General features: G+C 46.3%; 1 protein-coding gene and 1 pseudogene across 1 annotated transcript; one reads left to right on the forward strand and one right to left on the reverse strand.

Moving 5' to 3' along the window:
- Positions 1-2,463: 2,463 nt before the first annotated feature.
- Positions 2,464-15,923, reverse strand: LOC125537967 (uncharacterized). The gene is made up of 9 exons (XM_087542187.1): positions 15,901-15,923; positions 14,766-15,267; positions 12,388-12,523; positions 6,265-6,332; positions 5,259-5,996; positions 4,043-4,194; positions 3,440-3,494; positions 2,907-2,966; positions 2,464-2,829 (listed from the first exon to the last, which is right to left on the reverse strand). The coding sequence occupies exons 1-5, from the start codon at positions 15,921-15,923 to the stop codon at positions 5,916-5,918; spliced, it is 810 nt and encodes a 269-aa protein (XP_087398313.1). The 3' UTR covers positions 2,464-2,829; positions 2,907-2,966; positions 3,440-3,494; positions 4,043-4,194; positions 5,259-5,915.
- On the forward strand, positions 7,450-9,329 carry LOC147986882 (uncharacterized; annotated as a pseudogene).
- Positions 15,924-15,991: the final 68 nt, after the last annotated feature.

A 15,991-nucleotide genomic window follows, 5' to 3' on the forward strand; every position in this document is an offset into this window, starting at 1 on the left:
AGCTCCACAGTATACTGAATGTTTATGAGTCCGCCTCAGGGCAGAAAGTTAATTTTGATAAATCTTCCATCTTCTTTGGGAAGGGGTACGATGATACGAGGAAAACTACGTTAAGAAGTGTGATTGGTATTGTAAATGAGGCTTTCAATGAGAGATACCTAGGGCTACCAACACTGGTTGGCCGCTCGAAAGACGGTTGCTTTGAATACGTGACAAATCAGTCAGCTGCCAAAACTCATGGTTGGAAAGGACAAGGCCTCTCCAAAGCTGGCAGAAAAGTGCTTGTGAAATCAGTTCTACAAGTGACTCCCACGTTTTCCATGAGCTACTTCCAGTTTGCCAAAAAAAACGTGCCGGAACCTGACATCTATTTTTTCAAAATTTTGATGGGGAGCGGAGCATGAAAAACGTAAGGTTCATTGGATCGGATGTTATAAAATGTGTCATGGCAAGAGGACGGGGTATGGGTTTTCGGGATTTTAAGGCTTTTAACCAGGCCCTACTCGCCAAGCAAGCATGAAGGTTACTCATCACTCCGGAATCACTTTGTGCTCAAGTACTAAAGGTGCGCTATTTTCAGAATACTGAGTTTCTTCACGCAGGCTGCCCCAAAAATAGCTCTTTCACTTGGAAAAGCATTATGTTTGACCGAGAACTGCTACAGTGCAGGCTGGTGTGACGCATTGGGGACGGCATATCAGTCGACGCGTGGATGCATGGATCCCCAAGGCCGGGTCTCGTCGGCCGCTGGGCGCACTTGACAAAACGAACATAGCTACAGTGGTGGATCTGCTTGATGGATCTGCTTGATTACTCTGGAAGGACATGGGATGTGCAGACACTTGAATGGGCGCTGTTGCCAGCTGATATAAGCGACGTCCTAAAGGTCCTAGTAGGTGGTAAGGCCAACTCTAGCAGACCCCGCATCTGGCCGGTCCGCAAAACACGTTTGCAGTTTGCTGAAAAACGACTTTGCGGACCGGCGCAGACGGCCGCAGATGCAGACCCCACATAATAGATTCATAAAAAAAGATATTCGCGGAATATGCTTTTTTACGGGTCAACTTTGCGGGGTCTGATCTAGCGCAGCTCCTCCCGACCCGAAAAACCTAAATTTGCACCTTAATTTGATCCAACATAATTCATTTCTTTGCTTTTTCAACAACATTGGATACATAAGACATCACCAAATCTTTGCTAGAATAGCAAAACCAAAGAAAACAAGAACAACAAGTATGCATTTTAGAAGATTTCCAACTTCCATAACTGCTCCCACTGGTTCGAAAGAAGTAGAGGGGAGGCCCCGTGCGTGTGGCGGCCTTTCGGCATGCTCCCGCTGGCTGCTTTCGCCAGAATCTTGGGTGGCGGCCCGGCGACGGGGCGAGGGGGAGAGGGAGCTGGTTGGTGGGGAAAGCGCGGGCCGAAATGCCCCCCCCCCCCCACCACCACCAATCGCTTCCGCTTATATGCAGGGCACCGCAGCGGCGAAGGGAAAACCCGCATTTTTGCGGGTTAGGGCCGAGATTTTGTCGCGTCCCTCAAAAAATTTTGCGGGCTGGCCGCCTTTGTGGCGTCTATTCGGCCGGGATTTTCCGCACCGACCCGCATTTTGACGGTTATTTTACGGGTCGGGGCTTTTTGCGGGGTCTACTAGAGTTGCTCTATTGGGCGTGCTGACTACCCACCATGGAATAACACTAAAAATGGGGTATTCACAGTACGCTCGGCCTATCATCTTGCTATGGAAATTAAACGCTTGCGTTCAGGTTCGCCGGAGTCCTCATTACAGCGCACCAGGGATGGATTGAACTATGGGAGACCAACGTCCCAGGCAAAGTTAAAATACACGCCTAGAGATTGACCCGGAATGGTCTGGTCGTAGGGGCCGAGCTGCAGCGACGTCATATTAAACAAGGAGTCACGTGCCCGGTTTGGGGAAGGGAAGAGACATCCATCCATCGGTTTTGGAAATGTCCCGTGCTCGGCACGTGTGGTCAATTGTTAATGCAGATAGAGGAGATGACATGTTCTCAGTGCTAGAGACAATACATTTTCGAAAAGGGGTGCTTTATCTCTATTCTTAATGGAGTAGTTGGTAGTCTCCGCCGGTCAATTTTCGTTCCACCAACGACGGGTTTTTTTCGTCCTTGATCCCACCTCCCGCAACTCAGCAATTCCCTCCTTCCGCCCTCAAGACCGACAAAAAAAAACGATGTGGTACCACGAGGCTCGTTGTGAAACACTACGGTTCATCGACAGAAAATCATTCTAAAAAAATCTACGACAGTTAACCTACGAAAATTAGCCAGGCGCTCGCACCCTCGTTCCCTCGATGCAATTGCCCGCACAAGTCGTCGCAGTCATTCGTTCCTACATCGCTCAATCCCTTCGCCGCCGCCCAAACCCTTCGCCGCCGCCCAATCGCTTCGCTGCTCAACCCCTTCGCCGCCGCCCAATCCCTCCGCCGCCGCTCCTCCACCCATCTGCACCTGAACCCATAGGATCCGTCGCGGATCATCGGATCTGCGGCCGATTCCGTTGAGGGCCCCAGATCCGGCGGCGACCGCTTGGGCCGCGAGGGAGACCGGTTCCAGGGCCCGGCGCCGACGTTCCAGGCCCCGAAGATGATCAAGATATCCAACTCATACATCCAACGCATGGTCATACATGCAATAAAAATTTACATCCAACGCATGCTCAGCTCACCGCTATACTTTTAAGCAGTTCAAAGCTTGTGTCAACAGCCCTATAAACTTTAGGATGTCATTTTCCTTCAGAGCAATCAACACATGTCACTGACCAATTCGGGACTCCGGTTGGATCAACCATCTGCAGGCACGACAACAGTATATATTAGTGGTGGCTAAAGTGAAAAAGAACACGGTTAGGAGCTTCTGAGTGCTTACATTAAATAAGGTTGGCAGATAGTGCTCATCAGAATAGAAGTTATGAGATTCATTCCCAGGCTGCAAAGTGGCGACACACAAATCAGGAAGAACAACAAACTGATTTCCAACAAAATACAGAAAAAGAAATCAAACAATCTTGTAGGTCATGGCAAACATAAAACAGCTATATAGGATCGGAGGGAGTAATAACGTAAAACAGCTATATAGTACTCCCTCCGTAAACTAATATAAGAGCGTTTAGATCACTAAAATAGTGATCTAAACGCTCTTATATTAGTTTACAGAGGGAGTATTGACTCGCCCCCTCTGTGTTTTCCACTTTATATGAACAGCTAGGTTGACAGTAATATTGACAGGAGGACTATATATAGACACATACATGCAATAAAAATTTACATCCAACGCATGCTCAAGGTAATGTGCAGTATCAGCGCTAAATATGAAGGTAATGCCTGTTAATTGTTTCTGTGTATGAAATTTTGTTTCAGCTGCCTCTTGAACAATAATTTAGGCAAACAGGGTGTACTTACTTAATCTGATGTAGCAGCTTCTAGAAAGATGCAGCTTCTATGGGAAACAGAACAACTGCAAGAAGAATAAAAAATTCATGCAAGATGCAATTAACAGTAGAAAAGCATCTACAAAGTTACATCTAGGTAGTAGCGTGCTGCTAATTAACTAATAGGTAGTATAGTGGTTCCCAAAAATGTGGACCGAGATCACAATAGTTTAGTATGATAAGTAAATTATTTTGTCTATTATGACTCGCTAAATCGACCTATAACTTCAAATGTGACCTTGTGGTTTTTGTCTTTCTTTAAGCAACTACCAACTCTCTATCTGTAACCAACAATAAATGCTGAGAGTAACAAAATTGTCATTCTTTTGAGGCAAAATTAAGAATGTCTTGCAAATTAACAGCAAAAGTAAGTGTTTTTTTGAGGCCTACTGTACATAATTTAGCTGTTTTGCACACATATATGTAGAAGTAAGTGTTCAAATCAGATGTCAATTTTATTTCTTATGAGGACTGAAGGGTTAGACTACAAAACTGCGACATCAATAAATTTCTTGTGGCAAGGGCATCAGTTACAAACCGTAAAATTACCAACAACGTTTTGTTTTGGCCTAACCTGACAAGCAGACCAGTAGTCGATCACTGCATGCAGACCAAGCAAGGAGTAATTTTTTCACTTCATTGAACCTTCTTCTGGCCTCATCCTTAGCATTTTGTGCAATGCAAGACCTTTACAAGTCTGATTGCATTGCATTTCAACTATGCTTCCTTTTTTGTTCCATCCAAAAATTAAACATCTTATAAAAACTTTGTCAAACTGAGCATCTACAAAGTTGATTGTCAAACTGGAACATAGCTAGCTAGGTATCCAGGACATGTAGACACTAATTTTGATCTTCAATTTTGCGCAACAAGATTTGAGCTTTAAGAAATGGAAAACACTATCCTGTTTCAGAAGGCTTGTGCAATAGAAATCTTGTTTCAGAAATAAAAAAATGATTCGGCTGTGTAGTTTTTTTTCCAGCAACAGGATGCCAAGAGGGTCCTGCAAGGTCCAATATGTTGTATGCACATGAAAACTACCCCAAAGTTGAAGCATGAATAGTACAGGTATATGAAGTACTCTACTACCTACCCTAGGCACCGCATGCGCGCGCACACACATGGGGAGTATTTGCGGTGCCATAACTTCATACACAAAGTTTCCACATGGCAATAAAAACTATAAACGCCCTCGTGGAGATAGTGAGGGTTGCAACTTCGCATAGCTTAGCTAAATATAGATTGGTCTCTTCAAGACGCTACGTGCAGAATTTCATGGAAACAACAAAACAACAGTTATGCAAATATGTTTATAAGATCTCAAATATTTAGCAAAGTGAGGCTCGGTAATCTTTTTATCTCAAATATTTATCAAAGCATTGCTAACTGAATTCCAGAATACAACCCCTGTTTGTCATATCATAGCATTGCTAAGATGGAGACAGGATGACTACATATAGACACATGCAAAACATCTAGAGGACATCATGCATAGTATAGTTATCTTGCTACTCCCACCCCTGCTATTTCAAATATTCTTGCCATCAGGCAATTGTCATTTAATGTCAGTGAACTGCCATTCCATAGGTGCGTATGAGGAATTCGAAAAGCAAGGCAGGTGCACATCATCCAAAAGAGGACGTTACTACGGGTATGATGCACTCCATCATAAATTCCTATACATGCGTTCGGTTCATTTCTGGCAGTGACAAGCTTTATGCATAATGTATTGCAGGCCTTACGAGCGGGGGAGATGATGAAGAACATAATGCAAGCATGACGATACTTACACAACGGTTCCAGGTATAAGATTGTATGAAGATTGGTGAGAATGCTGCCTGCATAGTTTGTCGCCTATGTATCATCGGTCTTATTTTCATCCTGGTTATAACTCTACAGATGGATCAAGATCGCTACAGGTTGGAGACCATCATGATGCTTCGTTGTCGGCTCCAAGTAATCTAACAGTGGATTCTGGCACATTTGAAGCACAAAATGAATATGGTACCGACTCATCCTCATTTCATATGCCAAGAATGTTGCCTGCATAGTATGTCGCCTATGTATCATTGGTCTTATTTTCATTCTGGTTACAACTCTACAGATGGATCAAGATCGCTACGGGTTGGAGACCATCATGATGCTTCGTTGTCGGCTCCGAGTAATCTAACACTCGATTGTGGCACATTTGTAGCACAAGATGCCCGTGGTACTAACTCATCCGCATTTCATATGCCACAATTTATAAATATGGGTGTTCACCTTCATGTACAACATACCACATTTTTTTTTGATTGGTAAGCTGTAGGCTGTGAACCTTCAAACAATGAGATGGATGGTGCGGCAAAGCTACAAGGTATTCCCATGCATGCTTATCCACCATCCAAGCCGACGTATATTCCCATGCATGCTTATCCACCATCCAAGCCGACGTGTTCGGTAGCGGATCAGTCAGGTTTATGGGCTTTTTGGGTTTTACTTTTGACATGATGCAGACGACAGAACTTGGGAGCAGCATGCAACAGGAGCTGTATATAATGAAAGCAAAGATTACGCTGACAAAACAAGGGAGCAGTTCAACGCACAAAGGCGTGCGGCTTATCGGAAGAAAAAAGAGGATAAGGTCAGGTTGTGATCTATAAATGGGTTATGCATATTTGATCTCATTAGCAGTTTAAGAAATAAAATGGAAAAGGAAATTACTATATATATTGACCTTTTTAGAGCGAGTGAAAAAATAGTGCAGATAAATATTGATAGTTATGGAATTTCCTAAGGTGGTTCATATGAACATACCTGGAATATTAAGAGTTTAACGAAAGAGGACACTAAACCACCAAGCGTAGATGAATGAGGTGACAACCCTAAGAAACAAAGAAAAACATGCCCAGAGAGAATCAGTACTCAGGTATATTGCAGTGCCAACTAAATTGGCATTACTAACACATCTGTTTTTCGAGGTTTTGACATTGTATAAATACTCGGTGTGTGTGCTGGAAAGCTATAGTGATATTGTGTAAAAGGCAAGAGAAATAACATCCATAATTCAGCAATAAATAAAATAAAATTTATTGCACAAAATGATCCATTAATCATAACTGGAACCAGTACTTTTGAATGCGAAGTAGCAACGCACGGGCCTTCCAAAGCCGGTGTTTAAGAAATGGAAATAGTAGCAGCATCATCGTGTTGAGGTTTTCTATGTTCTCCTTGTTTCTGGCATAGCCATGGTCAACTCGTGGTATGTGTTAGAGTTATAATATAAGTCATGTACCCCTTTGTATTTATCCCATTGTATAAGGGGTTTCCTGCATATGTTCCACACCTGTACATGTATATATATATCGGCCTATGGCCTCATGGGAATACAAGTTGCTTATTCCTAACATGGTATTAGAGCTAGGTCAATTTTTTGCACGCCGCAACTCGTGCTGATTGATCCGCCTCGCGACGCCACCGTCCTCTGTGGCCGTCGCTCTGTTCTCTATCGCCGCTGGCTCTCCCCGCCAGGCTGGGCCCAACCGTCGCCGCCGTGTGGATCGCCAGGCTGGGCCGCTGTCTTCGCTCCCGCCCGTGCGATTCCTCCCTCACGATCGAGTCAACGACGTGCGCTGGTTCGCTCCCGATCGAGAGTTCCCTCTCCTCCCGATCGCGTCCACACCATGCTCCCTGATCCGGATCAAGCCGCCAGCCGTTCCCCTCGCTGGATTCTACCGCCGTGATCTCCCTGGTTCTGATCCAGTCGCCAGCGTTCTCTCCAGCGGACGCCCGCCCGCCCGATCCGGTCGCCCGATCCACCAATCGCCAGCGCCCTCCTGCCCAAGCTACTCCCGATCCCGATCTCGCGCCTGATTCTGCTGGTCGCCCGTTCCACCAGTCGCCAGCGCCCTCCCTCCCAAGCTACTCCCGATCCCGATCTCGCGCCTGATTCTGCTGTTCTCGATTCTGCTGTCGCTGGTGCTCTAGTCGGTTCTAAAAAAAATGTTTGCTGCATCGGGCTATGTTGCTGTCCCTCGCTGTCCGGTGATCTTTGATGGTACTAACTACACCGAGTTTACTGGCTTCATGCGCATTCACATGCGTGGCATCCGTCTTTGGGGTGTTCTTTCTGGCGAGGTCTGTTGTCCGCCACGTCCAGTTCCTCCGGTGGCCCCTACTCCGCCAACTCCATCGGTTCTTCCTATGGATGCTAATCAGGTCGCCAAGGATGCGGCTAAGCTTGCTGATGAGGCTGCTGATCGTGCTTATGATGAGAGGGTTTTAGCTTATGAGGAGGCTCTTCAGACATATCATGGTGCTCTGTCTGTTTACACCCAGTGGCTTGATGATGATGCTCGTGCTGCAGCTGTTCTCACTGCTAGTGTTCTGCCTCAGTTTGCTTCTGAATTTCTGGGTCTTCCTACTGTCTTTGAGATGTGGACCCGTCTTCGTGAGCGCTATCAGCCCTCTGGTGATGCCTTATACCTCTCTGTGATCCGTCAGGAGCATGCTCTTCAGCAGGGTGACTCTACTGTTGATGACTTCTATGCACAGAGTTTTGCTATCTGGCGCCAGCTTGATTCTCTCCGTAGTGCTGGGTGTCGTACCTGCCCCTGTTGCCAGGCTGTCCAGGCCAATTTGGAGTTTCATCGCGTCTATGAGTTCCTGTCCCGGCTCCGTAAGGAGTTTGAGCCCCGGCGTGCTCAGTTATTTGCTCGTGGCCGTATTTCTCTCATGGAGGCGCTTTCTGAGATTCGTGCTGAGGAGACTCGCTTACGTGGTGCTGGTTTGCTGGCGGTTCCCTCTGTGCTCGCTACTCGTGCTCCTACGCCACCTGCTGCACCGACCCCTTCTCGCTCGAGTGCTCCGCCGCTCTTGCCCACTCCTTCTGGAGGCTCGGGTCGCCCCCGTCCACATTGCGACTATTGCAACAATGATGGTCATCTTGAGTCTCAGTGCTACACGAAGAAGAAACACCTGCGCAAGGCTCGATCATCATCTTCAGGGACTTCGTCATCTACCTCGACAACTTCAGCCATTGCTTTGACTGAGCAGGATATTCTGAGACTTAAGCGTCTGCTCGCGGCTTCAGGTTCTTCCTCGACGGGTACTGCTGGTTCTGTGACTGATGCTTCCCGCACTGAGCAATCACCCTCTACACAGTCAGGTACATCCCCATGGGTTCTGGACTCTGGAGCTTCTTTTCATATGTCTTCTCATTCTTCCACTTTGTCCTCTCTTCGATCACTGGATTCTCCTGTTCATGTCTTCACTGCTGATGGTACTCCACTTTCTGTTGCTAGTAGAGGCAATCTTACTACTCCTTATTCTGTTCCTGATGTTGCTCATGTTCCTCGACTTACCATGAATTTGTTTTCTGCTGGTCAACTTACGGATTCTGGTTGTCGCGTCATCCTTGACGTTGACTCTTGTTCTGTCCAGGACCGTCGCACGCACACTCTGGTTGGGGCTGGCCCTCGCCGCCGTGATTCTCAGGGTCTTTGGGAGTTGGACTGGCTTCATGTTCCTTCCGCTGCCACCACCATCGCCAGTTCTTCCGCTTCTGTCGCCTCCGTTACTGGTTCCTTCCAGCAATGGCATCATCGACTTGGTCATCTGTGTGGTTCTCGGTTGTCTTCTTTAGTTCGTCGAGGTCTTCTGGGGTCTATCTCAGGAGATGTCTCTTTAGAGTGTCAGGGTTGTCGTCTTGGCAAGCAGATTCAGTTACCATATTCACATAGTGAGTCAGTGTCCAAGCGTCCTTTCGATTTAGTCCATTCTGATGTATGGGGTCCGGTCCCTTTCGCTTCGAAAGGTGGTCATAAATACTATATTATTTTCATAGATGATTTCTCTCGTTACACATGGCTTTATTTCATGACTTCTCGTTCTGAGGTGTTGTCTATTTATAAGCGTTTTGCTGCCATGGTTCATACTCAGTTCTCTTCACCCATTCGTGTTTTTCGTGCTGACTCCACTGGCGAGTATATCTCTAAGATGTTGCGTGGTGTTCTTGCTGAGCACGGGACTCTCTCTCAATTCTCTTGTCCTGGTGCTCATGCTCAGAATGGTGTGGCTGAGCGAAAGCATCGACATCTTCTTGAGACGGCTCGTGCATTGATGATTGCTGCCTCTCTCCCGCCTCATTTTTGGGCTGAGGCCGTCTCCACATCCACCTATCTTATCAATATACAGCCTTCCGCTGCTCTATAGGGTGGTATTCCTTTCGAGCGACTTTTTGATCGTTCTCCCGATTATTCGATGCTTCGCTCGTTTGGTTGTGTTTGCTATGTTCTTCTTGCCCCTCGCGAACGCACCAAACTGACCGCTCAGTCTGCTGAGTGTGTCTTCTTAGGCTACAGTGATGAGCATAAGGGCTATCGTTGTTGGGATCCTATTGGTCGTCGGATGCGTATCTCTCGAGATGTGACTTTTGATGAGTCTCGTCCCTTCTACCCACGCCCATCTTCCTCGACTTTTTCAGTGCAGGATATCTCTTTCCTCACTTTTCCTGACTCACCTATCACCCCCGTCGAGACTGTACCTCTCCGTTCCACTTCCTCTCCTTCTCCACATCTAGTTGATTTGCAGCCACCATCCTCCCCGGTCTCCTCGCCTCGCATGTCACCGGGTTCTCCACCTTCATCTCCGGTGACTTCCTCCCCGGTCTCCTCTCCCAGCCTGTCACCGGACTCTACACCTTCATCTCCGGTGACTTCTTCGTCGCCACCCCCTGATTCTACCTTGCCGATTCCTCCTTCTATTATTCCATCTTTTCCTCAGCATTACACTCGTCGTCCACGACCAGTCGATGCCTCTGTGGATGGGTCGTCATCTTCCTCTCAGCCTACTTATGGCTTGCGTTCTCGTCCTCGTCCGCCTGTTGATCGCTTTGGATTTCCCACCGCTGGTGCTGCTGTTCTTGAGCCGACTTCTTACCGTCAGGCTGTTGTTCATCATGAATGGCAGTTTGCGATGGCAGAGGAGATTGCTGCTCTTGAACGCACTGGTACCTGGGATCTTGTTTCTCTTCCTCCCGGAGTCCGTCCGATCACTTGTAAGTGGGTCTACAAGGTTAAGACTCGCTCCGATGGTTCTCTTGAGCGTCACAAAGCTCGTCTTGTGGCTCGTGGTTTTCAGCAGGAGCATGGTCGTGATTATGACGAGACTTTTGCTCCTGTGGCTCATATGACCACTGTTCGTACACTTCTTGCCGTTGCCTCTGCACGCCACTGGTCTATATCTCAGCTTAATGGTGAGCTGCGTGAGGAGGTGTACATGCAGCCACCACCTGGGTATTCTGTTCCTGATGGCATGGTATGTCGTCTTCGTCGCTCTCTCTATGGCCTTAAGCAAGCCCCCCGCGCCTGGTTTGAGCGCTTTGCCTCTGTGATCACTGCTGCTGGTTTTTTAGCAAGTGCTCATGATCCAGCATTGTTTATTCACCTTTCTCCTCGTGGTCGGACTCTTCTTCTTCTTTATGTTGATGACATGATCATCACGGGGGATGACCTCGAGTATATTGCCTTTGTAAAGGCCCGTCTTAGTGAGCAGTTTCTTATGTCTGATCTTGGACCTCTTCGCTACTTTCTTGGGATTGAAGTCTCTTCTACCTCTGATGGCTTTTTTATATCCCAGGAAAAGTATATCCAGGATCTTCTTGCTCGTGCTGCTCTTACTGACGAGCGCGTTGTTGAGACTCCTATGGAGCTCAATGTTCACCTCCGTGCTACTGATGGTGATCCTCTCCCTGACCCGACGCGTTATCGTCATCTTGTTGGCAGTCTTGTCTATCTAGCTGTCACTCGTCCGGACATCTCTTATCCGGTTCATATTCTAAGTCAGTTTGTCTCTGCCCCCACCTCGGTTCACTATAGTCATCTCCTTCGTGTTCTTCGATATCTTCGAGGCACGATCTCTCACCGTCTATTCTTTCCTCGCTCCAGTTCTTTACAGCTCCAGGCCTATTCGGATGCTACGTGGGCTAGTGATCCTTCCGATCGCCGTTCACTTTCTGCTTACTGTGTTTTTCTTGGTGGTTCTCTCATTGCCTGGAAGACGAAGAAACAGCTTGCAGTTTCCCGTTCGAGTGCTGAGGCTGAGTAGCGAGCAATGGCTCTTTTGACGGCAGAGGTGACTTGGTTACGGTGGTTACTTCAGGATTTTGGTGTTTCTGTCACTACACCGACCCTGCTTTTATCTGACAGTATAGGTGCTATCAGCATTGCACGCGATCCTGTGAAGCATGAGCTCACCAAGCATATTGGTGTTGATGCTTTCTATGTGCGCGCTGCTGTGCAGGATCAGGTTATTGCTCTTCAGTATGTGCCTTCCGAGTTACAGTTGGCGGATTTCATGACGAAGGCTCAGACTAGAGCACAACATGGCTTTTATCTCTCCAAACTCAGTGTTGTTCATCCACCATGAGTTTGAGGGGGGGTGTTAGAGTTATAATATAAGTCATGTACCCCTTTGTATTTATCCCGTTGTATAAGGGGTTTCCTGCATATGTTCCACACCTATACTTGTATATATATATCGGCCTATGGCCTCATGGGAATACAAGTTGCTTATTCCTAACAGTATGGAGAATTACTTGTAGTTTAGATTATTTTTCCTTTTGGTAGATTGCTTATGTATATTATTCTTTTGCTTTGACACTGAACACTGGAGATGTATTATTCTACCGCGATCAAGATACCAGCTTATGATCATTTTGCAATACAACATGCACCAATTTGTGGATAGTTGTTTTGTAATCAATCTTCTACTACATCTAAGTATAACGTTGTTGCATACATGTAACACACTCCAGCCTTCATTCTTTGCTTAACATTAGCAGACGGTGTGAAATAACCAAGCTCACAACACTCTGAAGCGATCTATTAGCTACTTCAATAGACAACAGACAGAAAGGAGCAACAGGTGATTTGCTCATACCAGTGGAGGCAGCAAATTCTGCCCAAAGTTTCTCGCAGCACTTGTGGTTAGCGGCGAGGATGAGCACCCACACCCGCTCCTTGTTGCCAGCCTCTGCTTCCTCCTCCCTCGACGTGGGTCTATGCGGGGAGTTGATCTAGAAAATCCTCCTGTTAGATATAACAAATAGGTGACACTCCTTGAACATGCACTGAAAACTGTTGTTTACAGTTTGATTTCTGAACCTGATGAAAACCCCTATTTTAAAAAGGATGTAATAGAATTGGTTGTGATTAATTTGTCAGAATGATAATATATTGCTTCTTATGCTTGATGGTTTCTGTTTACTATGCTATTCCCTTATGCATAATAACTCTGGGTGCTTGATTCGGTCCCTGGAGAAATAAGAACATATAATGGTGATGTCGGAGTTGAACCGATTTTACAAAAAACTAGCAAGTCTTCCTTCGTTGCCGCGCAAGTACTTCTCTTACATTCCCTGAGATATAGAGTATATACTATCTCTACTTCCTAATCAATTTGAAAGATTTGTGTATAATTACAAGTAAGCATGCTCCTGAGAAGGAGAAGTTCTTTATTATCTTGCATGTACTTTCACCAGAATGATTATTTTCATTATACCTCACTCAGCAATGATAAAAGATATTGAGCATTGCAATATTGTATTTTCCTTCTCCCTTTTATTAGTTCATAATATGTTCATGGACATAATATGACCAAAGTGAATATCTGATCGATCGCGATCATGTCTCGCATCATATACTTCTTCGTATCGTACAACTCCGTCCTAGAAATTATATTTACAGTACATCAAACTACAAGATTAGTTGCTTCAGAATTCCAAATTGAATCTTTATGTATCTTCACCTGATACTTTGATTAATGTTTCGACGCTTATAGTGGTTGTATAGGTGGCTAGAACATACCAATTTTGTTCTAACTTCTTATATGCTACTAGATTATTCTCTTTGTACCATCTACATTACCTGCGTAGGTGCTCGAAGGTGTTGTCTTCATTTTATATATTTGAAGATGCTGGATAAAATCATGGTCATGTTGCTGCCTAGAGGAGCTAATAGAATAAAAGGATATGTAAGAAGCCCATTCTACAAATGTACTGTGGTGTTCATGCATGTGGATTTGGTTGCACCTTGATGTGACTCATGTATTGTATGGTTAACATGATTTGTCCATACCGTGATAACCTTATAACCTTTTTTTCATTCCACGATGCAGATAATTTTTCTTGCACATCCCACAATCGCACAGCAATCCATTTGTGCATCATGGTAATTTATCAGGGTAACATGTTCAATTAAGATGAGATTTGTTAGATTATTTTATGAACTCAATCGGTTCTGAAATAGGTTAGTATTTTTGATGTGCTTAAAATGAACTTTGAACTAATATGCAATACACTTGTTCGCTTCTACGGGAAGAACCAATATGCTTTGAAGCCAGCAAGAATGTTATTCGGTCTCTAGATAATATATATGTACTACACTTGTTCGCTGCTAAGGGCAGAACCACTATGATTTGCACGTCGATAGATCTTCCGTGTGTACAGCAAGATTGTTATTGATAACAAATTATAGCACATGCCTAAATAATAAATATGTTTGAAACAAAAGCGACTAAAATGTTATGCCGATCATGATGCATGTACTGGACTTTGCCACTTATCCGAAGTGACACACATAGGGAAGCTCCGTCTAGATACACACTTAAATATCTAGCGTGCTGATCCACTGATCGATCTGCTATATTAGATGACACCGGAATTGATTTGTGCTGACCTGCTTATTATCTTTCTTCGTTTCTTTCTTTTTTATAATAAAACAAGCCAGGGGTAAGATAAGGTTTTTGGCGGCGAAGTGGAGCATACACATGTGTATGTATATGTGTAAAGCTAGCTGTCCAACTTTATGATGACTTTCATTCCTATTCGAAATGCTCGTGTAGCACATGCAGATCATCTAACATGATGGATTTCAGTTTTAGTTACAACCAATCAAGCTAACATCAGTACAGAGGTTGATTTCCCAGTTCAAAGGAATAGTTAGTCGATTTCCAATTAAATTATACTCCCTGCTTCGCAAACTGAAACTATGACTATCCTAAATCCTACTTCTAGAGTTGTTGCAGATTAACAACTGATCTGAGTACAAGAGCACTCCCCCTATCTGCAAGATCAGCAGTACAAGCAGTACATTTTCTAAGCGTATTTTCAGAGTACTTCGAGCAAGAGTACTGAAGTTACTGAAATTTTAAAAACTGTGCCTACGACTACATCCCCTACTCCTAATCTGTACCCAAGCAGTACTCCAAATCTGAACCAAATCCTGCAACCGTAAAGGGATGAGACAGCGGAAGCTCACCACGCGTTGGAGATGTTGGCGAAGAGGAGCATCCTCGAGTAGGATGTCCTCGAGCAGATGTTCGTCGTCGGGCATCACCTCGTTCGCCTCCCGGTCCTGGCCGTTGTAGGCGTAGGCGGGGACGCCGGCGTGCGCGCGAAAAGGGCTAGGCGCCGGCGGGGTCGAGCACGTCCTTGTGGAGCCACGGCCACGCCAGCACAAGCGTGTACCGCCTCCGACCTCCGTCGTCTGTGTGCTCGGAGAAGACGCCGCGGGAGGCGAGCAGGCGACGGACGGGTGCGGTTGGCCCGGCGGGAGCGGCTCCTCGGCCGAGAGCAGCGCGTTAGTGCCGCCCGCCCACACCGCGGTTGTCGCTCGATCTGCCACGAGAGGAGGGGATGAGAGGGGGCGGCGGTCAGAGGCAAAGTCGCCGGTTGTGGCGGCTGTGGGGGTGAGGGCGGAGGCCGGCGGCCGGCGGCGTTGCGATTTTTTTTCAAAACTATGACCTTTTTTATAGCTAATTCTGAAACTATAGTACCCATTGTCAAAATATCAAAAATATGACCCTGTCGGCCTTGTGGTGGCCGAAGTGGTAGTTTTCGGCCGGAACTAGGCCGAAAAGGCCTTTTCGTCCAGCATTAGGCCGAAATGAGCCTCAGTTGGGCCGAAGAGGGGTGGGGTGGGCCGAAAATAGTAGCTTCGGCCAGGCCTAGACCAAAATGGGCCGTTTTCGGCCAGGCCTAGACCGAAAAGGTCTGGATAAGGCCGATCCCGTCGTCGCCTTCCTCCTCTTGCTCGGTCGCCCCTGTTCTTTCTCGTTCTTCTCTGTAGAGCTCGCGTCTCCTCCCTGATCTCCTCCAATTTGCACTCATTTACACAACCAAGGCATAGAATAGATAGATCATAGCATTCTCCACCGGCCTATGGTTTTTTTTTTTCGTTATGGGTTAGTTTTTTGTGCGCTTGGGGGAGGAGCCATGGTGGGGTGGAGGAGGTCCGGTTGGGAAGGAGGTGGTGGTGAGGAGGAGCAGCAGCTGTGGAGGAGGAGGTGGTGAGGAGGAGCAGCAGCTTGTGGGGTGACCGGAGTTAAACCTCCGGCCGTCGAGTGGGCGGCGCTGCCGTTGTCCGGTGGCCGGTGCCGGTGACCGGAAGAGACGCACGCTTCGAAGGTATAACCATGGCGTCACAAATTTTCTCTAAATTGTATAGTTTATTAGTTAGAGTTAATATGTTTGTGGTGGCATTTT

Source organism: Triticum urartu, chromosome 2A (assembly GCF_056163025.1).
Source record: "Triticum urartu cultivar PI428250 chromosome 2A, HENAU_Tu73, whole genome shotgun sequence".
NCBI classification, from domain to species: Eukaryota; Viridiplantae; Streptophyta; class Magnoliopsida; order Poales; family Poaceae; genus Triticum; species Triticum urartu.

Excerpts from the sequence above, each read along its gene's own strand:
- LOC125537967 (XM_087542187.1), bottom strand. The coding sequence starts at position 15,923 with ATGGTTATACCTTCGAAGCGTGC. Across the intron at positions 15,268-15,900 it reads GTTATACCTTCGAAGCGTGC|AATTAGCTATAAAAAAGGTC; the intron begins GTCTCTTCCGGT and ends CTATAGTTTCAG. Across the intron at positions 5,997-6,264 it reads TTAAACTCTTAATATTCCAG|CTCCTGTTGCATGCTGCTCC; the intron begins GTATGTTCATAT and ends CATTATATACAG.